A 25,452-nucleotide genomic window follows, 5' to 3' on the forward strand; every position below is an offset into this window, starting at 1 on the left:
CATAGATAATGCTTTCTCGCTTCCCGCCCGCAATGGTTCACTGATCAATACTTCACAAAGTCATCAACATGTGATATGACATAACTAGAAAGAAAATCGTTTGTGGCTGATCTCTCCATCTACTTACTTCTATTGGACCCATAGGACCAGCGCTCACAACAAATCCAATAAGATAAGATCTAATAATGAAACCCGGGAACACTAATTCAAAAACAAAGGGATAGCAATGTTTATAGAAAAAGCAAAACAACACTCAAGAGAAACTCCACCTAGAACATACCAGTCAGCACTTCGTTATTGTCGACCGCGCGGATCATCATAAGCAACAAAGTAGCAAATACGCATCGGTATCATATAAAGAGGATTTTCAACAGGCTCCATAAGAACATTGTTCCTAGGTGCATGACTGTTGTGTTCGGGGAGCTCCTTCTTGCTAAGAGTGCCAGTGGATTCTCCTCCTATTCCTCGACTCTTTATTAAGGAGACTGACCGGTAATCTCGCTTCTTTTATCACCAGCCTGACCATGATCCGAGTTGTTACCAAATGTGATAGAATTGTCATGATTGAAGAATAATTTTGGCGCTTGATATAAGTGGTTATCCTTCCACAGAAGGAATGGCTTATCTAGGAGCACACCAACGTTCCCGTATAGACGCGCACATGTCTGCTGGGTTTATTTTGGTAACCTTTTGAGAACTGAAATATCGAAACTGCTTTGATTTTAGGAACTGCTGCTGGTGGTTGAAATGAACTCTGCAATCCAAGACAGATGGTATCATGAATTGGTCAAGATCACTAGGAAAGCAACCATGTTGAATCTTCGACTATAAGCCAAAGAGGCTTCCAAGACAAAACGCAGAGTGGCCAAGACGCACGTTCAAGCTGAGCTCAATCATTAATATTTAAATAGCACAACACACTGCTCCCAGTCGCACATCCCCTGATCCCACCCGACCTGGCGACCTCTGCTTTCTGCTTGCTTACACCACTGCGGCAAGAAGCTAATGGCGACTCGAGCTCTGCTGGCGCTGCGGGAGGCCTCCCCGTGGTGGGCCCTGGCCGGCGCGGCGGCGGCCGCAGCGCTGCTATGGCTGGTGGTCTGGACGCTGGAGTGGGCCTGGTGGACGCCGCGGCGACTCGACCGGGCCCTCCGGGCGCAGGGCCTCAGGGGCACCAGGTACCGCCTCTTCACCGGCGACGTGAGGGAGAACGCCCGGCGCAACCGAGAGGCGCGGACGAAGCCGCTGCCGCTCGGCTGCCACGACATCATCCCCCGCGTGCTGCCCATGGTCCACGACCTCGTAAAGGAGAACGGTAATTTCTATGTGCTCTCATCATTTTCCTCAGTAAAAAAAAAACATTTCAGTTTCAATTTCGTTATGTGGAACATTTATTTCTTTAATCGGGATAACATGATTTGCCTTAAGATATTTTTATGATACAGCAGTTACATCAGAAGTTGAGAACGTTTGGTCGGCGAATTTGCCAACAATCATTTAGGTAGCATGCGCAAAATAGCTTTATACGCCCGATGACAAGATTTACACTGCAATCACTTCCCTTCTGAAAGAAGACAGGTGTATATGTAACAATGGGATACTTGTGTTGTGTGCGTGTATTTGACAGGAACAACTATCAAACTAGAGAACGCCTTTGAATAAGATTTCCCGATTGACAGTCAGTTTCTTTCCCCTTTTCTCTAGAAACCAGAAGGGCTGTGGGCTGTGGCAGCCATAGTCTCAGAAAATGATTTCGATGCAGTTTGTTGGTCTTCTTACTTATGAGGTTAATTCAAACCTCAAATGCAGGGAAATTGTCATTCTCTTGGTTTGGCCCAACGCCAAGGATGATGATTCCTTACCCGGAGTTAGTGAGAGAGATTTTGTCTAACAAGTTTGGACACTTTGGCAAACCGAAGACAACTCGTGTCGGGAAGTTGATATCCAACGGGCTTTTTAATCATGAAGGAGAGAAATGGGCAAAGCACAGGAGGATCCTCAATCCTGCTTTTCACCAAGAGAAAATAAAGGTTCTTTGAATTTTACTCTCGTGGCTCTATTTTCTCAGTTTTGCAAGTCACATATTGGATGATATCTGTACTAACAATGATGTGTCATTCACAGCGGATGTTACCAGTATTTTCTACCTGTTGTGTCGAAATGATTACAAGATGGGAAAATTCAATGTTGCATGAGGGGTCTTCTGAGATTGATGTCTGGCCTGAGTTCCAGAATCTTACTGGAGATGTCATCTCAAGAACCGCGTTTGGTAGCAGCTATCAGGAGGGTAGGAGAATTTTCCAGCTGCAAGAAGAGCTAGCTGAACGCCTTATACAATCTTTTCAGACAATATTTATCCCAGGCTATTGGTTTGTCCTTTCCCCTCCAACAGTAGCAAAACTTTTGTTCATGAGAAGTAAATTGCATAGCTGGGCATTAGTCAGACATCTACATGTTCCTGCAAAAAGTTCTATTTGTTACTCCTATCCATATTTCAATGACCCCATACGGGTTCCAGTATAGGAAGAGATACAGAAAATAGCTTTCTCCATTCAAGAATATTTTTTTTTGAAGGAAACAGGAGGGGCACACCCCTACTGGATAAATATATTAAAAAGATGGAAAAGACTTTTACAAAGAGAGCAAGAAAACAAAATAGAGAACTAGCAAAGCCCAACAAAGAAACTAAAAAGAGAAGGAGGAAGGGGAATCCTAGCTAGCAAAAGGGATTACAAAGAATTAAGCCACTCCTCCATGACCGGGACCAGACTTTGTTTAGCTCTAAGGATAACCAAGGAAAATTCTGCTTTAAAACGTCTCTTGAAACTGTCCACTAATTGATCAATACTATTGAAGATCCAGTCACTTCTGGTGGTCCAGATACTCCAGATCATCAGAACAATGACTTCCATGGAGAATGGATATTTTGAACAATATCAACTTTTTCACTCCTATGATTCGTTGGTCTAAGGGAGTTGGGAGATAAATGACTAGGCAAAGTAATGCGTCAACAAGCAAGAATATTTCTTATTATACTTATAATGCTATTGAACATATGCAGGTTCTTGCTCACCAAAAATAACAGAAGGATGAGACAAATTGATCGGGAGATCTGCAAACTTCTACGTGGAATAATTGAGAAAAGAGAGAAGGCTATTGAAAATGGCGAAACTAATAGCGATGACTTACTTGGCTTATTGGTAGAGTCAAACATGAGAGAATCAAATGGAAAAGTGAATCTTGGAATGTCTACAGAAGATATAATTGAGGAATGCAAGCTATTTTACTTCGCAGGTATGGAGACAACATCAGTCCTGCTAACTTGGACTATAATTGTGCTAAGCATGCACCCAGAATGGCAAGAGCTGGCAAGAGAAGAAGTGTTGAATCACTTTGGAAGAGCTAGACCAGATTTTGATAGGTTGAGCCGCCTGAAGATTGTAAGTATGCGATCAATGCACTTTTATCATGAAATGCACAAAGTTTAGGCCATTCAAGACATTAGTAAATTTCATTACTTGGTTAGAGTGAAGCAAAGTAATAGAAGGATTTGATTATAGTTTTGAAATGCTTTCTTTTCCATTCATTGAACTAATGATCATCATCACGTGATTCTGTGGAAAATTACTGGTTTAATATTACGAGGGCTTACATTTTAGCAATGATAACATTAGCACCTAGCTTCTTTCAAAAAACTATAACAGTAGTACCTTGAATCCATGGCTGACTAAGTGAATAGACTGAGAATGCTGGAGCAGACCTAAACATGATCTTGAAGGAACCTTTCAGAGGAAAAACAGGGTACCTGTTGTTTTTCGTACTATATATTTGGATTAGTGATCTTTACCTTCAGATTTGCTTTTGCAGGTAACAATGATTCTATACGAGGTCCTTAGGTTGTACCCACCAGTAATCTTCCTAAACAGAAGAACGTACAAGGAAATGGAGCTCGGTGGCATCAAATACCCTGCTGGAGTCAACCTTCTGCTGCCCCTTCTGTTCATTCACCATGATCCCACCATCTGGGGAAAAGATGCAAGCGAGTTCAATCCGGAGAGGTTTTCCGAGGGCATCTCTAATGCCACCAAGTACCAGACTGCCTTCTTTCCATTCGGATGGGGACCCAGGATCTGCATCGGCCAAAATTTTGCATTACTTGAAGCGAAAATGGCGCTGTGCACCATCCTCCAGCGCTTCTCCTTTGAGCTCTCGCCGTCCTACACCCACGCACCATACACCGTGATAACCCTGCACCCTGAGCACGGTGCTCAGGTCAAGCTGAAGAAGCTCTGATCATGATGACTATGCTGAGCTGTGAAACAACTATACCTATGATTAAATATGTAGTTTAAAGCTTAATAAACAGAATTTGTATGATTGTGTGAACATACAAAATGTTCAACGGGAAAGTATAGCTCACCACTGATTGTGCCTATTTGTGAGGTGGTAACCTGGCTACGCTCTACCTGTGATCATTGAATTTTCAAGTCTAATGCTCTTTGAGCTTTTTGTGAGACGAATACAATTGGACCTTACACACGTTTCCATGTAGCTGCTATTGTTCACTGGCTGCAGGACTTCATCTTCTGCAGGTACGGCCTAGCTTGACTTGACCGATTCTGACCTATATGAACTGCATATGAATGTAAGTAGTAGCTAGTTACACTTCTCTACAAAAGGCTAGCAGGCCTGAAGGTGTACGATGCTATGGCTTTTGAGAAAGCATGTCGATCACGTCGGTACTTGCATGAAACTTCTGTGCAAAATGCACTTCGTTTACAAATACCAAAATGATTTAATCAGAATATACATGTGCTCATCAGAGCCGGCGTACCCTAACCAGAACGCTGTGCTGCGGATGGAGCGTCAGGATGCTGAAGGGCGCGTGAACGTACTCCGGCGAGAGCTCGAACGCGAAGCGCTGCAGGATCATGCTGATGGCCAGCTTGGCCTCCAGCAGCGCGAAGTTCTGGCCGATGCAGATGCGCGGCCCCCAGCTGAAGGGGATGAAGGCGCCCGGGTCGCTGCACGCCTTGGACACGCCGTCGGCGAACCTCCCCGGGTTGAATTCGCCGGCGTCGTGCCCCCAGAGCGCAGGGTCGCGGTGGATGAACATGATGGGAACCACGAACATGACATCCGGTGGGTACGTGACGCCTCCGAGCTCCGTCTGCTTGTGTGTCCGCCGGTTAACGAACAGCGCTGGAGGGTACAGACGTAGCACCTCGTACAGCACCATGGTCACCTGTTATCGAGTACAAATTAAAAATCAAACAGCAAAATTATGTTATCAGAAAGAAAAGGGACCATGGTTTTCACTGAAATTTATCTTCTTCTTCTTTTGCAACCAGTCACACTAATACTCACAACTTTTAGACGACTAGCACCGCTGAAATCTGGCTTGTTCTGCCCAAAGACTTGCAGAACCTCATCCCTGGCTCGATCGAGCCACTCCGGATGCATGCTTAAGACTACCATTGTGTAAGTCAGCAGGACGGCGGTTGTCTCTGTTCCTGCAAAGTAGAACAACTTGCATTCCTCGATCACTTCTTCCACGGTGATCCCCCTTCTGGACTTTCCATCCGAGTTGCTGTAATTCATGTTTGATTCCATCAGCATGCCGAGCAAGTCATCCTTGGCGGGTTCGCCATTCTTCATAGCCTCATGTCTCTTCTCTATTATTCCCCTTAGGATCGTCTTCGTCTCCCTGTTAATATCCTTCATCCTTCGGTTGCTTTTCGTCGGTAAAAGACTGACAGATAAAGGTAAAGGTGAGATGTTTGGATGAAAAATGCCTGAAGGGTTTGCACAACTAAGAAAATGGAGAAAACAATGAAAACTACAAGTCCCCCAACAAGTCATTTATTTCAAGGTGATGTAAATGCAGCCATTACTAGTATTTTAATTGCCCGTGCACCTCATAGCACTCCTAAGCACTCTTGGAAGCATTTTGCACTGGTTTTCTATTACAAGGTAACACCTGCACAGAGACACCATATTCCTGCATATGTGAATGCACCCCTATCAAACCAAGAGGTGGTTCTCAATGCAACTAAAATACTTTTATGGAGAATTTGCAAGTAAAAAATTGACCTCTAGTGGTGTGCTTTCAATTTTCTAAGAAAAGAAAAAGAATGGTAGACAATAAGCATTATGGAGTACTAGAGTTTTATGATTGAAGCAGTACGAGAATCCTGGGATGTGACTTGTCCCAAAAGCTTGAGTAACACGGACAAGTTGTTCAGCTTGAAGTAGGAAAATTCTTCTGCCTTCTTGGTAGCTAACACCGAAAACAGCTCTTGAAATGACATCTCCTGATAAATTTTGGAACTCAGACCAAACGTCTAGCTCAATGGTTCCAGCAGAATCAGCGAGTAAGTTCTCCCATCTGCAGATTAGATCGCTGCACGCTGCAGAGAACGCCGGCAACATCCCCTGCATCCATTTCCAAAATAATTGTCAACGGCCCAGAAAAAAAAATCCAAAAGAACCTAATTCGAGCAAATGGATCGATCCTCTTTTCTTACTTGTATTAACCTTCTGTAGTGTTTATTTCCAGGACACTTGTTTTAAAAATGACAGTGTTACCAGTGTTAGCGAGTATGTCCCTTTTTTCTCATAAACCTAAGTCATCTTTTGCGATCTACTGAATGTCTGAATCAGCAACCAACCAATTAAACAGCACAGCAAGATGTTTGCAAATGGAAGATCAGAAAACGTTTATCACAGCTAAGAAAACAACAGGCAACTAGCACAAGCAAATAGATTAAGCGTTCATCAATTAACTCGAGCAATATTAAGCGTTCATCAATTAACTTGAGCAATATCAAAAAAAAAACACCTTCAGTTTCTCTGCATGGAAGGCTGGGTTCATAATCCTCCTATGCTTGACCCATTTTTCGCCATCAAGGATCGCAACCCCACCAATCAGTAACTTGATCATGCGAGTGGCTAGCTTTGTTTTCACGAAGTGGCCGTCTTTGTTTGACGTAACCTCCCGGGCCAGCTCAGGGTCGATGATTGTAATTCTTGGGGTCGTCCCGAACCATGTAAAGGAGAGCTTACCTGCAATTCCATCTCAGGATGGATCATCAGGCTCGAAAACACAAGGATGTGCAACGACAGTTCTGGTCACTTCAGATTCAGAACGATCGAAATCGAATTGCGGTTTTCCTGTGCGCACATACCATGCTCCTCGACGGCACGGTGGAGGAGAGGGGAGACGCGCGGGAGGACGTCGTGGGGCCGGTCCATGGGCACGGGCCTGGCCAGGGCCGCCGCCGTCAGCCGGCGCTCCTCCTTGAGGTCGCCCCAGAGGAAGCGGTACCGGGTGCCCCTCAGGCCCTGCGCTCTGAGGGCCCGCTCCATGCGCCGCGGGGCCAGGCAGGCCCACTCCAGGACGGCCGCCGCCCACCACAGGAGCAGCACGGCCGCCGCGCCGGCGAGAAGGCTCCCCGGCGAGGCCTCGCGGAGCAGCGCCGCCGCGCCGCCGCCCATGCCTTGGCTTGCTCGATCGGCGGTGGAGCTGAGGCTGCAATGGCGGAACGAATGGCAGAGCAGCAGCGTGCATCCAATCAAAAGCTGTTAAACGGAAGTACGAAACGCAAGTGTTGCGTCACTCCACTCGTGATTGTTTTCTTTCGACCAATTTGACAGGACGTGCACCGCAGTATATCGGTGTCCTTTTCGAGCCTTTGCTATCTTGGCAGTGCCTGTGTTCGTCAATGATAAAAAGTCTTTGTGACTAATGGTTCTTCTTTATGTCTGCTTGTAGCTAGCTAGTATTTGCCTGCAGCGGACTACTCCTTTCATTTTTAATTATAGATCCTTTTAGGTTTTTTAGATATATTTTTTTTACTTATATATCTAGATATAATGTATATTTAAATATATAGTAAAAACTATGTATCTAGAAAATTGAATTCAAAACATCTTATAATTTGTGATGGATGAGGTAATTACCAAAAAAATAATCATGTCACTAGAGAATGGAGATAATATATTTATATGTTTAGAAAACATGGGATTCAGCGAATATATTTTAGATTTGAAATGCAAGTCTGCAACCGAATGGGATGGAGGTGTCCTTAAGCTTAAGCAAGGATTGCTAGCGTATCAGGAAAGAACTATGTATGGCCTAGTAGGGATCGATACGTTCATCGTTGTGGGCGTGTGGCACCTAGCAGCATCAAGCCTACGAGGAAAAGAAAAGAGAAAAGAACTGGACAAAGTCTAGCGTTCCTCCGCTCGGCCCATATGTGAGATGTCCACGCTCCTCTTCCTCCATTGTCGCACTGGCCCATGAACAGCCTTGTTGAGCGAAAGAAGGGATGGAAATAGATCTGATCATGGGCTGCTTTACACGACCAATGTATGGGCCGAGTTTGGGCCAAAATTTTTAATCCAAAATCTGAAAAAATCTGACCCAACCTGATCTGGCCTGAAAGTTATACTTAAAAAATTAGACTTTACCTTACCCGACCCGAACCCCATCCGACCCGACCCAACCACGTGTCGGGCCGGGCACGGGCTGAAGGAAAACCCTGAGATCCGAACCTAACCCGACCCGACGGATGATCAGGATCAAGTGGAAACAATCCCTTGGAGACTGCGCCTTGCTTTGCGAATTGCCGTGTCCAACCAACGCTGAGCGCTGGCCACTACTCCATTAACGTGCTTTACTGTGGACGAACAGGCACGCACAAATCCCCACAGCAAAAGAGAAGACTTACAAGCACCTGACGCCTTGAGCCTTTCTGCCGGGATCTCGAAACGGACGGCTCCGATGGACCGTCCAGTGACAGTGAGTCAGTGACCAAACAGATACAGTCACACAGACCCATTAACGCAGGCCATCCATCTCGCTCCATGATCATCAGGCGGCTTCCCTACGCCAACGCCAGACACCCCAGGAGTCAAAGCCTAATCATGCTCCAGATTACCGATCAGCTCGAGCGGTCGACGGATGCCTCTGGACGCTCCCGCGCGTGTCACCTACTGACCTGACCTGCCGGCCGGCGTGCGCTTTCTACTCCGGCTGCCGGCAGCCTCTGCCGCTGATAGCAACCCGGATGGCTGGATGGTGTCACACCGCAGCTTCCCACGAAAAGGACGCGCCCATGGTGCCGGCGCACTGCGCGATCGACCGGCGACGCTGGCCTGGCCGGCCAAGGGGAAGCCTCGCCGCACGCCGCTCGCGCGCCCGCGGGGGTGCCGGGGAAGTCAACACCGGATCGCGAGAGGAAATATAAAGTTAGGTACCATGTCACTCTCCGGAAGGAAACGCTGCCCCCCGGAAGCAGCATGCACGCCGATCAATCCATCCCCCCACACTAACAAAAAGGTCTTGCTTGCACTAGGACGGAGAGAGCGATGCTGCATGCGCAGATAGGCTACTTTTAAAAGATTTGCGCCGAGTCGTGTCAAACGCCTACGAGCGTCAAATGGATAGACCGGAGTATTCATTTAAATATTTCATCAGTACTGTGTGGGCTAATTAGGAGCTTAATGAGAAAAGAAATCATTTGTTTAGTCCATTTTTGTGGTAAATAGATGATTTTGGAGAGAGAATCAAGAACGAAAACTTTGGAAATCTTTTTCTTGTAAAAGGAGTGTACTTATAGCATAAATAAAAAATAAGTGAAATAAAGCATGGAGATAAAGCATGGCAAGATATTCTACTATGGATACAGTTTTAACCTAGGTCATGTTATTACTCCAATGGTGTGTCGCCCAAAATCACTCTGACATGGAGTTGAGGTTGAAAAGTAGACAATTTTAATAGTTGGATTCAAGAATGAACATTTTCGTAGCTGACAGTTGATAATTAGACTTGGAACAAAACTAAATATAGTCTTTTTTTTACAGAAAAAGAACATTACATATCTATACAATTTTTTGAGACACAACAAATCATGCATAGATCTTTAACCTCACGTCGGGAGTGTTCACATGCGAAGATACCAAATCACAACCGCAAACACGCAAACCAGAGCAAAGTTACAAAAGCAGTTACACTTGGACAAAAAGGAGAAGAGGTAAAAAGAAAAGGTAATCATCCACCGTTCATATGCCCAGCCACCCAGCCCCATGTTGTATGGAGGCAGCTGGAAGCCAAGCAGGCAGAGCACTAGCCTGAGTAGACTCCAGCCCCAGTCAGTCTCTCCTCCACTGTGACTCCACAGTCAACACGCACGCCTCTCGCTGGTCGCTCGTAGTGCTGTGCGCCTCTGTGTTTTATGGCCCCTCCTTTTTGAGCCTATATTCTCCTCCCCACCTCGCCGTCGTCCACCCCCCAAATCGTCTCTTCCCTTTCTTGGTGCTGCTGCACGAACCTCAGGCCGCCACCTCGGGATCGCCTCCAAGATCCGATTTTGATCGCCCCGCCCCGTCCAGACCGGCCGAGCAGATCGCCACCATCGCCCGCACTCTATTCCTTTGTAATACTCTGGTTCTAATACTTGGCTCCTAGGACTTGCCGCCTTTTGTTCTTATTTTTCCTTCCAGCTCTGTCAGTTTTAGATCGATTTTCTTTCGTCGTGTTAGACCTGTGAAGTTTGGGCAATTCCATGATTGGCGTCTGCTTAGTGGCTAACCTTGCAGGACTTTGATTCAGGATATGATTGTTTACTGCTCTATGCTGAATTCGATGTGATTGTCCATTTGATTTTGTTTGTAGTTAGATAATGATCCACATGTATAGCCTTCTCTAGAGTTGTGATCTTTGGAAATCTGAGAGGGATTATCACCTTGTTCTCATGAAAACTGCTTTCGAAAATCAGTGGATCTCTTTTATTCGCAATTATAGATTATTACTACTACATGCATGAATTAGTCGGGAGTCAAAGTTAATACTGGAGGGGTATTCCATTGAGGATTGTTGTTATATGATGATATACATATGCAACTTGGTAAGTTTCTCACCATTGCTACCTCTCATTGTTAATAACAGATTCACAATAAGAAGCAAGGTAACACAAGTTGAGCATTGGCCAACAGTATGCCGTGGACGCCCCTGTACTCGTCATACCACAGTAGCCGAAAGTCTGTCTGCCTTATTGTTTTCTTCCGTGTGATTGTGTATGCCACTTTTTCTTCTAAGAGCATTGCATATTTCATCAATCTGATATCCCGCTATTTATAATATTGTCTGAATCGTTCGGCTCTGAATTGTGTTAATTACAGGTAAGGAGGCTGCACATACAGAAGACTCATTTTCCTTCAGTGGTTCTCTGTTCTTGACAACATCAGTGTGGAAAGATTGAGAATGTGTGTGAAGGTTGAGCTTAAGAGATTCCGTGTTGTGAAGGAAGTGGGAAGGATAGTAATGAATGTTAGGATCTTTGCTTGTTACCAGTTGATCGAAGTGTGCCAGGTGAGCTATTTGTTTATTGTTACAAATGATCCTATGTGCAAATGAAGTACAACTGTTCTCAAAGACAAAAGTAAATAAATATAGTTTTTCAGTAGTAAGCCATGCCAATTTGTTTCGCGCTGCTATAGCAGTAAAGGTATCAAGTTCTGGAATGTATTTTATTGAACACTAAGGATCAAACAGAATTTTATCCTGGGACACAAAACTTTCTTAGTTTGATTTCTGTAATTCAAGGAAAAATCAGGGTTTTATGTAATAGATTGATAAATCAATATTCTATGCATATTCCCCTTACAAATATTTTCAGTGATATGTATTTGAATTAAATTAATTTAATCTATTTCTTTTATCGAAATTATTCGTATCCTTGGTTATTTAACACATTTTTCTGCACTTTGTCGTTGTGCGCTTCGTTCCTACTCTTAACAACTTGTTTAAATTGCAGGCTGAATACTTCCGTCAACTGCTTAAGCCCATCACGTAGTCTAAACACAGGACTCGGGTTTAGTTCCTCAAACTGCTACTTTAGCTTCTATATTGATAGAAAGTTTCAACAACAGAGCAGTGCAGTCATGATGATGACTACCTTGTTGTAGGGCATATTAATCTTCTGTTGTTGCAAACCACAATAATATTTTAGGCTTCAGATTGTTTTGGGCAGTGTAGTCACTGCACCAAATCAGGTAGATTTACGTACGCAAGTGAACTCGTGTCCTACATACACCATCAACCCATGCAGAGGGATCCAACAGCTTTCGTTGGAAACCCCTCCTTTGCTTATGGCTATGAAGGTGATGGTTGTGCGGCAAATGGACCTTTGGGTGGTCAATGCAACTACAGGGTTCCTGTTTCACCAGCCATAGGAGTCCCTTCAGGCATGACAAGCCCTAAGATCCGAAGCCAACTTGGTGCCTTTGAGTTCCAGCCTTCCAAGGTATGCCCCAGAAACTTCATCATCTTTGATCATACTGATGACAAAGGGCGCATCGTGTATCATCCTGCCTTGGTGAACAAGCTGAATCCCACAAACATCAATGCATTCCCGTGCCGTGGTGAGGTGATTTGCAGAAGTTCAGACCAAGACGATGGCAATCTTGAACAGCATGCCTCATCTTTCAAGGAGGATACAGAAGAGATCAATGCACTGCTGAGCTCTGAATCTGATGAAGACAGTGATGAAGATGATGTCATGAGTACCGGGCGTTCTCCTGACCCCTTGGAACTTGGCCCCTGCGAATCATCTTCACCACCCAGGTTTAAGAAAATGAGGCATTTTTCTGGAAATGGATCAGATTTCAATGGATCCTTGGAAAATATTACTCACGAGGAGACCAGGAAGATGGTCACAGTTCTTAGGGGCATAATCCCTGGTGGAGATCAACTGGATGCTCCTGATGTCCTGGAGGAAGCTGTTAGATACCTGAAGTTTCTCAAGGTGGAGGCAGAGAAACTTGGCGTGGCGGGTTTCAATGCTTAGAAGTGGCCAGTGATATAATGGTCGCGGAAAAGCTCCATATAAATAAAATCTTCAACATCCATGCCGCTTATATCTATATGGAATTAATCTAGGTCATTGTCATCATTGTTACTGGATTCCGCTTTTTCTGGGTGTGGAAGAGAAGGAAGGCATCCTGCTTTTGCTACTTTCAGCAGGCCTCAAAAGACTCTGCGTTTGTGGGATTCTGATGCTTGATTTCCGGTATGGTCTTGCTTGCCCTGCCCCCCTCATGGTGTGGTTCGATCGTGCGGCGAAGCTTTGGATGGTGCATCATGCTGTCTGGCTTACCCTTTTCCCAATTGTGACTTGGAAGTCCACCTTATGAAGTGATCAAGCTTGCTTTTGTGGGCACACCCCCAAATCACTTGACTTCTCTGAAGGTTACTGCTGTCTGCCTTTCCAGGCACTCGACTTGATGCACTTGTTAAATTATGTACACACTTTGGTTTGATTTACTATATATGTACGGAACAAGATCTTAGCATTGAAATTTGTAAACTACTGTTTGAAGTGATGCTCTTTGGCTTTGCGAGTTGTATGAAGAAAGAATCTGTCTCACTTCATTTGCTTTGGAGATGCTCATTATGATGGTGCTCGCCTTCGGTTAAGTATGGAGATAACCGTGATGATGGTTCCCACAAGACATCACGGCGCTCGTGCTTTGATTTATTTGTTCCTTGTGCTTTTCACGAAAGCTTGAAAGCTATGAAAGGGAATGAAGCATTGGCATGGACCTGCAATCTTTTTGCAAAGGCCAATGATGCTGGGCTAACAGATGGGTTTTCTTGTGCTTTTGCCTATCAGGCGTTGCTGGGTGGCCATCGAGTTGGGAGAGATTTTTCTTCCTCATTTCTTGAAGGGGATAAGGCATGCGCTTCTCTTGAACTGTTATTTTGGGTTTGCTTTGTTTAGTGGCGATGGCACTAGATAATTTTTTTCCCCAAGGAAAGGCGTATAGATTTTTACATGATACAAAACGGGATTGCTGTATGGATATAAATTCCACCTCTCAATCTACAGATTTCAGCTTCGTTACTCGGAAAAAAAACCCTTCGTTGCGACCCCTTGCTGGATGTTGGCAGCTAAGAGTGTATTTGGTGGAAAAACTGCTATGAAAAAGGTGCTATGGGAAAAGCAGAAGACCGTTTAATTAGAGCAGCTATGAGCTGTGGGAAACTGTGTGTTGTGGTTGAAATACATATAATACCCTGAAGGTTTGTGGGACTGTCTATATACCAAAATACTCATATAAACCTAATATATTCACTATTTCGCATGTAAATGTATCTTTTGGAAAGAAAAATATTAAATTTTCTAAGTTTTTCATCCATATGGTCCACATAAGTAGAACTGTAGCAATTACACGAGGTAAATGGCTCATAAAATTATAATATATGTCAACATAAGCTTAGTGTTTGGCAATTCTGATTATTTTCGGCTGATTCTTTGAGGTGAGTGGTAAGATGTTTGAAGTGCCCCCGAGACTGACGATAATACCTCATTTTTTTTACTAAATACAAGGAGATGTCAATAATTTCTTTATTTTTTATCTTGAATAGATATACAATACATTGATTAAAATAATAATTAGCAGCGAATCCATACATCAAATTTACACTAATGGTCCATTAACATATCTAAAATCTAATGAATCTTTACAGCACCAATAAAATACAATAATCGCATCACAATATTGCTTGTATTGTCTGTTCAGGGAGGAGCAGTCAAGATGTGTCGGTGTTCAGGGGATGAGCGGCACAGCAGGGCTGGGAGAGAGCATCCGGATGGGGCGGCGCTTGGGCTGGCGGGGCGGGGACGGAGCGGGGCGGGGCGGGGCAACGCCGGGGCAAGGCGGTGTCGGGGCGGGGCGGGGCGGGGCTGGCGGGGTGGCGGGAGGCGCGGGTGGGACGGGGAACGGGAGTTGGACGGGTAGGGGAACAGAAGCGGACTGTTTTTTCATAGCCAGTGGCAGGTGGGTAAATTTTTACCCAAAAACCACTGAAAGCAGGAGGAGAGATGCTTTTACATTTGTACTACGGTAAAAACTGCTTTTGGACAAAAGCACCTAGGGCGTTTAAACATTTTGGTTGGATTTTAACTTTTGCAAAAGCAAAATCCAAGCAAACACATCTTAAATCGTCTCCAGGTGAAGCTTTTCATTCTCCATCTTCCTCTGGATACCTCAAACCAGCCATCCATCATGGCCTCAGGGACTGGGGGCAGGGCACAGAACACTGAGACAGAATTGTCAAGATTGCCCGACGTTAGTTGAGCCTTTTTTTTTCCCAAGAGACCCAGGCCGTGGTACGGACTCCACGCATATGGCCAACATCCCATTCAGCAGCGGCCCAACACCAACCGAGATCTCTTCTTGATGACGGATGCTCCAGCGTCTCTATGGGAGTTAGCTTCTTTTTTTTTTCTGGCGACAAAAGTTCTCTGAGTTAGCTAGACCACATATTGGCCCATACGAAATGCGGTTTTGAAGAGGGACGGAAACATATGGGAAAGCCCAACACAAGAGGCCTCTGCCTCATTGTAACAGCTCTCACACCCAGTTCACTTGAAAAATCCTCTCAAAAAATTTGCACGTAAAGGATCTCAGCGAAAAAGTTGCGCTAAAAGGAATAAAGAGGTAAAAGCACCTCAGTTTGGTTTTACAGAAAAAAGAAAACCAAGATAACTTTCGACGCAATGCAAGCTGATATATGCTTTATACTCCTATATGTCAAATTTAAATATCAATGTCCTGCAAAGAATTGAAATTTAAAAGTTATACGATGTAGGGGTAAACCTTGTCCTCTGCACCAACCAGGATGCAAGTCTTACATTTTTCTTATTTTTGCAGTAGTATACAGGACAATTTGTTAGCTATTTGTCAACAAACTGTTAGTTGACAGTACTATATTTATACAGGTGATTTTTTTTTTGCTGAAGGAAGTATAACTTCCAAAAAAAGAGTCTCATGCGTTCTTGTTTGATCATCCTTAGGCTATGATGGTAAGCATTTTCGTTGGTACGTCATATGTAGCATGGGGAAATTAACTCAGTTCCTATTTGTAGATATTGGCTCTATACGCCTGCAAGTGAAGACCCCTACAGGCAGATCCTACTATCAGGGAAACTTTGTTCTTTGATGAATGAATCATTCAAAAATGGCACAGCCCAGCAAACAGGTGTGGTCATCTATGATCCAACAAGCGTACAAACCGATTTGTCGAATGAATCATTCAAAAGCTGAAACTTGAAAGGGAGGCTTCACCAAGCTAGAAATGTTCAAACATTTTCCTCTCAAAAAGAGGAAACGTACAAAGCCGTAACACTCGAAGAGTCGCTGTCTAATGGCACAGCCCAGCAAATTGGTGTTTGGTCATTAGTAGTTGCTCCACGGGTCTCAAATTTCAGCATGTGCTTCGACGTTGAAGCATCTTCCAGGAAAGATCGCGCCCGACCACATTATCCTGGAAAGTTTTGTGCGAGATTGCTTCGCTGTGCCTCCTTTGCTTCTTCTGATCGCGAAATCTAGTACCGGTCTTCCTCAAAACTAAACTTGGTACTATCTTTGTCCCAAAATATAGCAATATTACACTTGATCAAAGTTAAAAATCTTTATCTTTGACCAATAAAATCTTCAAAAATAATAAATTTTAAATAGAAAATGTTACATGTTATGATAGTTGATTTTATTTTACACCAACTAGTATCATATTTATGTTATCAATCTTTATAATTTTTTACTATGGTCAAAGTTTAAAAGATTTGACTTGAAAAAAAGTCTTAAAAAAATAGCTATGTTCTAGAATAGAGGGAGTATTTTTATATTTTTATATATAGTAGATGATCATTCCATTTCTTCACTTGCAAAGCCACAAAATAAAGAAACCCATGGCAACCAGAATCGTTATTTTTCTTATCATAGATTAACTTTTCAATCAAAATTATGCTCGCTAATTGTATAATTTATACCCATTCTCATAATTAAGGTGGCTTTTGAACTATCGGATATCCCCTTTATGTGTTGAATTTGAGTATTTAAAAATGTTACAGAAAGATTTGTATTGAAGTGTAGTTCCAAAAGTATATTTTTGCCATATATATAAATATTTTATAAAAAATTTATTTCAAATTATAGGTTATATATAGTAAAAAAGATGCTAAAAAGATCAGAACGGACTATGGTTTAGGATAGAGGGAGTCCTTATCTCTATTTATGACTAGTGGAGTAGCTCACAATAATTTCTAAAAGCACTACTTATATATGTTTTTTTATAATTGAGGCTTTATTAATCTTAGATAATTATGTTAGTATAGTACAATTATATTAAGACTATTCATAGCCTATGTATAGCTATGATACACACAGCCTATAAATATCAAGGAAAAACAGCATGACATCGTATATCATGTCACACGCCTTAGTCTTCAATTCTGTGCACCACCATTGCAACACCTAAACTGAAAACGAGGCTCTTCAACAACATTTCCTCCAATAAGAAAATGACGCACAGGCCCTCGTTCATCCTTTTACTATATGTGTACTACATACAGACAACATATTTTTCCCTTTTTCATTGTCATGATCATCCTAGAACTTTACTTGTGCCTGGCATCATCATGCATCCTCTAACTGAGTTGGAGTTTCAACTATACCATCACTTGTTTAGGTAGCATCTGACCACATAATAAAATGACTCTCACTCCCTTATCGGTCCGGTGCCTCCGACAAAGACATTACCTATCTTTGCTACTTGGTTTCCTGACATCTCGAGTCTCTACCAGTGTAGATAACCTTCCGTTGACTCTTGTTCGCGGTTACGAGAGTCACAATTTTATAATATGGGACAGTTAATCTTAAAAATTTTGTATCACATTTTCATCATCTTAATATACCTGGATCCCCGTTATCTAGTTTTGTAGTGCTAGTTTGAGAGTGAGATAAAAGAAACAAATCACTCGCCCGTACCACTAATCCACTATTGCACCCACCTCGTGTTCGTGCCAAGCATCACACGCCACTACGCTAGACCATTACTTCCGCTCTTTCCGTCCCAAGATTTCGTCCTGCCGGCCGGGAATCCCCGAGCAGTGCGTTCGCACGCGCCGTTTGACCTGCAACTTGCGAGCCTATCTACTCTACGATCCGCGCTGCCTAGCAAGTCTTAACCAAAAAAAAAAAGAAAAGAAAAGCACGGCGCCTTTATGTGGTTCGAGGAACCGTCCTTGTCGGTGACCCATCGATGGACAGAATGAATGACGGATCGACGCCTGCTGATCTATCGCTTCCTTTCCACGGCAGGTTCCCCTGTCACGTCGTCGAAAAAGAAGTCGGCAAAAAAAAAATTCCATGGTAGTAGCTGGGTGGCGATAGTGAGATCAATTCAAATGGCACGTTAAACGCTTGGAGTATAGTGCTAGTGCGTGTTGCTTGTAATCCAGCCACCACTTTGTCCTCAAGCGCGCGGAATCTGATATGCATGGCTGGGGTCAAATCTGACCCGTAGGGTAGCCGGCTAGCTCTCACTCGAGTCGTAGTAGTTCGTGAGCTCTCACTTTCTTTACAGGATTAATATCCTTGGACGTCGTCCCACACAAAGTTCATTTTCATCGCGTGCGTGCTCGTTGTGCTCTATCTGGCACCAAATTAGCCATCAAGCATCAGGATCATCATAGCCTTTACAGCAGCCTGCTTGGCTCACCAAACTATACTACCTTGTAGTATTTGTACCGTATAGTTCTCTCTGCATGATGCTTAGTCATCTAGAAATTATACTCGGAGTTATATAGGCAGTGTGTGCCAGTGACAATGTGGGTGGCAAACTGCACCGGAACCACTGCAAGGTGTTAATTTTGTTGGGTGTAGGCGTCAGAAAATGGGGACGGATGGTGGACAAGTAATAGATGATTGCAGTCCTATATATTTTCAACGGATAATATAATGAATTTGAGGAGATCATCCAACTTGCGTGGGCTACTACTGAGTCTAGTAGGTCTTTAGGATCCATCGCATCACATCCAATTCCCAAGGAACCTAACATGCATCATAATCCATTTGTTTTATTATAATGAAGTTCTTCAGATCATTATATGCATGTGAAGTGATTTTGCTTATCATATCTAAATCCAAAGGAACATGGATGGCTGCAAATCTGCAACAGGCATCCGTAAGATATTATTCTAGGGTTTAGTTGTTTAGGACAATCGTAGCACCACACGCTATCAAGTATTTTCCATACTTGACATATGTCACATAGACACCACACATAGAATTTAGCTTTCCAATGAATAGCTTCTTTAAAATAAATTGCCATCCAATTCTTTATGTTCTCCCTCTTTTCCCCTTCATATTGTTCTCGATCGCAAAGAGCTAGTTTCTTGCATATATGAGAAATGTTTTCTTTTCTCTTCTCTTTAATTCTATTGCCACGACATCATCGTTTTTCTTACATAACGTTATAATTAATGCTATAAAAACTATGCAGTCATCCTATTAGGTCGCCTTAAAAGTATGGACAGTTTATATGTCCTACAATAAAACATCATTAATAACTTGGGTGAGTAAACTTGTGCCCCTAGGATCTCAATGAAACGCGGATGCCACGCCTTAGCTTTTTGTTGGGTGACGTTTTGGCTAAACACGGGCCGGCATCTATTTCAGATAAAAAAAGGCAAAAAGATTCTTCCTCTGGCCATCCGCCGTATATAGAGATGAATTAGCCAATGAACTAAAAAAACTCAAGTGGGTGGTTTGCCTGTTTGTGTCAATATATTGCAAAAAAAAAACTGCTATATTCCCTCCGATCTTAAATAGCATATGATGTTTCGAACAAGCTAATTAGTTCATTTTCGAGCTAATTAGCGTGTTCTATAATGGAGGTACTGAGTATGTATAATTGCACACTGAAAGGAACACATACATACAGTCCGGACGTTCATCAGTATTAGACCGTACAAATATAATTGATGAGTCGATCGTTCATACTACTACTTGCGTCGATCTGGATCAATAATAGTGCTGCTACCTGACCGGCCGTACGTGCAATCAGCATGGGCAATACTGATGTTCAGCGTATGGAGGCGCATACATCACGTACGTGATGGGATGAGCAAGTATCATGCCTCAACGGGTTCGTAACAGTTAAAATAAGAGAGCAGGTACGTATAGACAATCCCCGTCGTTACCTTTAGTTTATTAGGAAATTAAAGGCGTGTGTGTTTAATCGAAACATACATGTAGGAGTTGATAATTTAGTGCACACGCTTACACATGATTCCGCTTCTAGATAAACAATTTTGCCAAATAATTGTGGTGTTCAACGATAATTACGTGTAAGGAGTGCAATGACTAGTGCACGAGTATGTAGGTTTCTCGCTTGCTTCCCATTATTTCTTCATTTGGAAACCTGTATCCATGGTTTGTTGTGTGCATATGATCGAGATGACCACCTAGTGTCAATTTTAAAAGTCGAAGAGTTGGATCGGATTGACTTCTTTTTTTTTTCCTTTGTCACTTTCCCAAGGCTACGCACCTAACCTAAAATAATTCCACTCTTTCAGCACCTGGTCAATAGGATGCATAGGCAAGGAGTAGCTAATTTATGCCCTAGCTTTCAGGTGTGTGTCTTAAAGTATAAGAGGTGGGGATGGTATGGTCAAAAATGACGGCAGAGGGAATCAAGGACATAGCACCTGAGTCTTGAGTCCTGACTACCAAAAACTAGGGAATTCAGCTAGACCAAAGACAAAAACTGAAACGAATGTGCAACTTTAACATGGCAGAGAGAGAGAGAGAGGGAGGTATATACCGATTTAAAGAAAAATCTTTGTGGCTGTAAAATTTATCATTCCATGCATGCATGTGTACTGCAAGATAACAATTGAAACCCTCATCAACGCAATCCAGAAAGTGCGCCCACGCACATATATAGGATTTTAAGCTGTAGCCGTCAACATTTGTAAAATGTTCAGGACTTCAAGATAAATTTTATTATACATTAGTAGAGAGTGGTAAAGAGAAAACATGATTTACAAAATATATATATGTAGAATATTGCTGAAAGAGATTGACAATTTATCTGTAAAACCTTTTTAAAATGAAATGCATGCAAATGCATGTTTAAATCTACTTTTATTTCAATAGAGAAGATGTATCAACTATGCTAATTTGACTAGAGAAAATTTTTAGCATGTACCAACTGACCAGTACTTTCGAAGCTTTACAAATCTGTCCCCCATGCTTGAATTATGAATATCCACGAAATGGAATTTAGGGCATCATAAATTAGTACAAACTGGGGCAAAACACAAACTAGATATTTCATAGAGTTAAAAGGGATAATTAGCAGCTAGCTCGATACAATAAATTTCACGATCTTCTTAATGAAACAAATGCTCAGGCACGTTTGTGAAAAAAAAAAGAATTCATAGAGATGCCACAACACAGATGGTGATGTTGAGACAGGACATCCATCCATACTCGTTCATTCTCAATCTCAATAATATCTACATGTGTACCAAATAAAATCAATTAAAATCACAGCCTCATACATAGCAAGGTCACAGCTAGCATTGATAAACATCACATGGATGCTGAGACCAACACGACGATCAAATTATTTTCTCAGTTTGTTGTGCTACTAACGAAACATATAAGGATCCATGCATGAACGGTTTTTCTGCATGGCTAGCTGCTCACAAAAGAGACCGTTTCAGTGAGATGAATCAACAGGAAAGCAAACAAAACTCTTGTTTACATGCACCAAAGCTATCAGCTCCAGTTCTACACATGGACAAAAGAAGCGGCACGCCCGCACACGGCATCCATCCAGGCACCATGCTAGGAAAAACAAGCAGAAGTGCAGATGGCATCTTCTTGAGTTTCACATGGGAATGAACTAGGGAAAGAAATGAAATAGTAGCCCTCTTTAAACTTCTCCGGAACGAGTCAATGAGGAACACATGATATACACTAGTACATGTACAAGAAGTCTATAGAGGTGTATACATATAAATTATGTTGCCGTTCTAGCAATGATAGTTATAAAGTAACTTCCATCTAGTACTCCGATCCGCACGAGGGAGGAGAGAAGTTGACAAATGGAAGAGGAAGAAATGCAAGCAAAAGTTTAAGATGAAAGCTTGCATCTATATATCAGATTAATCAACAATAACAGCACCCTCACCGTGCAAAGACCAAGCCCAATAATAGGGTCATCAGGTGATCACATTTGGCGCGCGCAAACTCGAGCATTTCAGAATAAGAAGCATCTCATGTGTCGATCTAGGCTAGTAGTAGCTAATTGTGTGGCAGTTAGTTATGGGTTGTTGGGCATTGTGGACGACGGGAAAAGGTCCTGCAAGAGGTCGTAGTCAGTGAAGTGGTGCTGCTGAAGAGGAGGCGACGGCGCTGGCATCTGCGGCGGAGGCGGCATGCTCGGCAGGAACATGCTAGGGCTTATTGCGCCCGTGGGGATGGTGGCGGGGTGGTGGTGCATCATGCCCATCAGGTGGTCCGGGCGGAAGCCGGCGCCGGGCGGCACGAGGTGCGCCCCGGCCATGAAGAGGTGCGCGCCGCCGGCGCGGAGGCTGGCGGGGCTGTGGTGCGTGTGCTGCCCCTCGTAGGTGGTGATCACCGTCGACGGGTCCTGGTAAGACCGCTCCACGCGCTTCTTCACGCCGCACTTGGGCGTCGTGCACCGGTAGTAGCTCCTGCATGCGTGCGTTTCGCCGGAGAGTTTTATTTTACACGTGATCATCAGAAGACTAATATAAGGTGTGCTACTACAAGTACGATGCATTATTGTTGGGTAGCTAATAAGCTGTGTGGTATATAGCATGCATGCAATTATAATGGCCATAGATTGGGGAATTGAACAAATGAAACTGCCAAATTAAAGTATAAATACAAACCTTGGGTAAGGGCTGTTCTTGACGGCCTTCTGGCCGTATTTGCGCCACCGGTAGCCGTCCTCAAGGTGATCCACCTCGCTCTTGGTCAGGAACGCAACGCGGGGCTGCCTCTGCCTCTTCTCGGCTTTCTTCTTGTTGGGTTTGCTCCTGTAGAGTTATATATTTATTACAAGGGTATATAAAAGCTGTTAACCAACGCATGCATCAGACCGATCGACGCGCGAATCCAGTGATTTGATTTGAATTATTAGTGCTAGCTAGCCAGAGCTAGATGCAGTAGACATTTCATGCCAAGGACTATATATTAGCGCCAATTAGTCGAACATGTGCTGTAGATCTATAGTGACCACGAGTAGATTAGATTAGCTAGCGAGCTGTTGGCCTTTGGGATCGATCGAGCATGTCATATATATCCAGATTTATTGTTAGATTTTTTTATTTTTTATTTTTTTTGCAGAAGATACTACTCTAGATCTATGGCAGCAGCTTTCGGTGCTTCCGGGGTGTATCACTTATAATCCCTAAAATCTTTTATAAAAGGGGGGAAGAAATCTTTGATTTCATCATCTTCAGAGATGAAAGCTAGCTAGTAGTTTGGTCAGATGTCGGCACGCAGCAATTGTTTAATTCAAAGGAAGATCTCTTCTGGAGAGTACGTCGCCGCCTATTGAATTGGCCAGTACCAAATGATCTAGAAAGTCATACTGGGAACGGGACCAAAAAGGAACGGAAAGAAAAGATAAAGAAGAGGGAAAGCATGGCCAGCTAGTAGTGTAGTACTGCGAAATCTGGAGCTGACCGCGCCACCGGATCTCAATCGATCCAAGAACCCTAAAGAAGCAATCGCAGACAAACCCTAATGTTCACATGCACCATTTAGTGTAGGAAAAGTCTGTTCATTAAGCAACAGTAGGACTAGATCTAACATGGACCAAGAAGAAGGAGCACTCCTGACCTGAAGAGAGAGATGATGGTGCAAGCAAATCAAGCAAGAATTGGAGATGAACACAGGGATTAGTAGCATCAAGTTAATGAGAACACGTACGCTTTCGTGGAGTTCTCCCCATCGTCCTGATCTTTCTCATCCCCCTCCGCGGCCACCTCACCGCCCGCCTTTTTCTTGCACCGACGAGGCTGGCCGTCCCCCTCCCGGTCGCTGGACGAGAGGGACACCGAGGAGTTGGGCGTGAGCAGCGCGCCCCCGCCTTCTCCGGCAGCGCCGCCGCTGGTGCCCTGGCTGTCGTGGCTCATCACATCGAGGGACAGCTCGTGCTTGACCACCGGGGCATCCTCCGCCGGCGGGCACGGCGCGTCCAGGTGCCGCGCTAGCCCGGTGGGGTCCAGGAACCCCTGCAGGTAGTCCGTGATGCTGGAGTAGGGCGGCATGAGCTCGTCGGCGCCGGTCCTACTGCTACCGACGACGCCAGACGCCGGCTGGCTGAAGAAGAAGCTCTCCATGTCGTTGTTGTTGAACGCGAACTCGGCGCCATCCGCGCGGGCGAGATGGTCGTGGCCGTGCTGGTGGTAGACGCCGTGGTGATCTCCTCCTCCTCCTCCGCCTATCCCTCCTCCTCCTCCTCCTCCAGAAGACATGGGGAGTGGCTGAAGTGTGGAAAGGGAGGAGAGGCGTGGAAGTGAGGAGGGTGTGAGCTTTTCAGCAGGCTAGCTCCCCCCAGCTCCCTTTTGATTTGTTTTTTTCTCGGTTGCAAAAAGCGTGCGGGGATGTAGGCGCAAGATACGACTTTTCTGGAGCGGAATTTATAAATTTGTGGGTGCGGGGGTCTGGTGATCACCACTGCACCAATATATAATGCAGCCCGTCAATTCATAATGCGAATGACGTAATATCGTCGGTCGCTTAACTTGAGAAATAAATATAAATCAAGCATGCTTAAGATTCTTCCTTGCATGTGATCTCGGTGTACTTAAGACCGGCCGGTATCAGCGTAAACTGGTTCGATCTTGAGGCTCCATCGTGGGATCGAGTTAGGCGTTGAACGACAGGCCAGGCCATTGGTGGTCATTTTCGTTCAAACGAATAGGAGCAGCATGTGCAATGTGCTATGCACTGTACATGCTGCTGAGTCCTGGCCTGATATGATGTTGATTTCGTGATTTCGTCTTACGCTTGACGAGCATGCTTATGTACCTTTATTTGGTCCAATGTTCGCACTGTCCTAGAATGCGTCGTGTTCAGCCAAAGTTTTAATCTTTGATCATTACCTGCACAAGTGACTGCTTTGACTAGGTAACTGATAACCTGCTACGTGGTATGGACTGGAGGAAATAAACTCTCTCGTCCCTCCTACTTAAAGCCACCCACTTTGAGGATACAAGGAAAAAGAACATTGGTCAAACATGTGCATTATCGAAGAGAAGAACAGTGGACTATCTAAGCTTTGTAGTCTTTTTGTTAACTCGTAGTGAAGCCACATGCTTGATTGCAGATTCCATTATTCCTTGCAGTTTCCCTAGCTACCACGCCGCAGTCGGCTAGAATTCCAGCGCTTCTTGTAGGAAATGAACGCCGTCCCATGTTGGTCGATTAGGGCGCCAAGCTACATGTGTGGCGGTATGCATGGAGGAAGCAGAGATGCCACAGATTCTCACTCGTGCGTGCCATGTCAAATGCTGACCTTGACTATTGGATGCGCAAACCAGTGAGGTGGGCGTC

At 44.0% G+C, this 25,452-nt stretch overlaps 4 protein-coding genes across 4 annotated transcripts; 2 read left to right on the plus strand and 2 right to left on the minus strand.

Annotated features, from left to right (window-relative positions):
- The first annotated feature begins 912 nt into the window (after positions 1 to 912).
- Positions 913 to 4,456, plus strand: LOC112891634 (cytochrome P450 72A15-like). The gene is made up of 5 exons (XM_025958541.1): positions 913 to 1,315; positions 1,810 to 2,030; positions 2,125 to 2,369; positions 3,062 to 3,440; positions 3,868 to 4,456. The coding sequence occupies exons 1-5, from the start codon at positions 1,006 to 1,008 to the stop codon at positions 4,291 to 4,293; spliced, it is 1,581 nt and encodes a 526-aa protein (XP_025814326.1). The 5' UTR covers positions 913 to 1,005; the 3' UTR covers positions 4,294 to 4,456.
- Positions 4,457 to 4,681: 225 nt separating this feature from the next.
- On the minus strand, positions 4,682 to 7,610 carry LOC112891633 (cytochrome P450 72A11-like). Its single transcript, XM_025958540.1, has 5 exons — positions 7,188 to 7,610; positions 6,842 to 7,065; positions 6,188 to 6,435; positions 5,368 to 5,752; positions 4,682 to 5,245 (listed from the first exon to the last, which is right to left on the minus strand). The coding sequence occupies exons 1-5, from the start codon at positions 7,495 to 7,497 to the stop codon at positions 4,820 to 4,822; spliced, it is 1,593 nt and encodes a 530-aa protein (XP_025814325.1). The 5' UTR covers positions 7,498 to 7,610; the 3' UTR covers positions 4,682 to 4,819.
- A 2,527-nt stretch (positions 7,611 to 10,137) lies between these two features.
- On the plus strand, positions 10,138 to 13,430 carry LOC112893979 (transcription factor bHLH144-like). The gene is made up of 4 exons (XM_025961530.1): positions 10,138 to 10,439; positions 10,952 to 11,079; positions 11,185 to 11,374; positions 11,820 to 13,430. Exon 4 carries the CDS (start codon positions 12,108 to 12,110, stop codon positions 12,849 to 12,851), a length of 744 nt encoding a protein of 247 aa, XP_025817315.1. The 5' UTR covers positions 10,138 to 10,439; positions 10,952 to 11,079; positions 11,185 to 11,374; positions 11,820 to 12,107; the 3' UTR covers positions 12,852 to 13,430.
- Positions 13,431 to 21,728: 8,298 nt separating this feature from the next.
- Positions 21,729 to 24,531, minus strand: LOC112892134 (WRKY transcription factor 71-like). Its single transcript, XM_025959222.1, has 3 exons — positions 23,824 to 24,531; positions 22,779 to 22,925; positions 21,729 to 22,577 (listed from the first exon to the last, which is right to left on the minus strand). The coding sequence occupies exons 1-3, from the start codon at positions 24,369 to 24,371 to the stop codon at positions 22,184 to 22,186; spliced, it is 1,089 nt and encodes a 362-aa protein (XP_025815007.1). The 5' UTR covers positions 24,372 to 24,531; the 3' UTR covers positions 21,729 to 22,183.
- Positions 24,532 to 25,452: the final 921 nt, after the last annotated feature.

The sequence above is a fragment of the Panicum hallii genome, chromosome 5 (assembly GCF_002211085.1).
Source record: "Panicum hallii strain FIL2 chromosome 5, PHallii_v3.1, whole genome shotgun sequence".
In the NCBI taxonomy this organism is placed as follows: Eukaryota; Viridiplantae; Streptophyta; class Magnoliopsida; order Poales; family Poaceae; genus Panicum; species Panicum hallii.

Excerpts from the sequence above, each read along its gene's own strand:
- LOC112891634 (XM_025958541.1), top strand. The coding sequence starts at position 1,006 with ATGGCGACTCGAGCTCTGCTGGCGCTGCGGGAGGCCTCCCCGTGGTGG. Across the intron at positions 1,316-1,809 it reads CGACCTCGTAAAGGAGAACG|GGAAATTGTCATTCTCTTGG; the intron begins GTAATTTCTATG and ends CCTCAAATGCAG. Across the intron at positions 2,031-2,124 it reads TTCACCAAGAGAAAATAAAG|CGGATGTTACCAGTATTTTC; the intron begins GTTCTTTGAATT and ends TGTCATTCACAG.
- LOC112891633 (XM_025958540.1), bottom strand. The coding sequence starts at position 7,497 with ATGGGCGGCGGCGCGGCGGCGCTGCTCCGCGAGGCCTCGCCGGGGAGC. Across the intron at positions 7,066-7,187 it reads CCGTGCCGTCGAGGAGCATG|GTAAGCTCTCCTTTACATGG; the intron begins GTATGTGCGCAC and ends ATGGAATTGCAG. Across the intron at positions 6,436-6,841 it reads TCCATGCAGAGAAACTGAAG|GGGATGTTGCCGGCGTTCTC; the intron begins GTGTTTTTTTTT and ends AAATGGATGCAG.
- LOC112893979 (XM_025961530.1), top strand. The coding sequence starts at position 12,108 with ATGCAGAGGGATCCAACAGCTTTCGTTGGAAACCCCTCCTTTGCTTAT.
- LOC112892134 (XM_025959222.1), bottom strand. The coding sequence starts at position 24,371 with ATGTCTTCTGGAGGAGGAGGAGGAGGAGGGATAGGCGGAGGAGGAGGA. Across the intron at positions 22,926-23,823 it reads GGGGAGAACTCCACGAAAGC|GAGCAAACCCAACAAGAAGA; the intron begins GTACGTGTTCTC and ends ATAACTCTACAG. Across the intron at positions 22,578-22,778 it reads AAGAACAGCCCTTACCCAAG|GAGCTACTACCGGTGCACGA; the intron begins GTTTGTATTTAT and ends GCACGCATGCAG.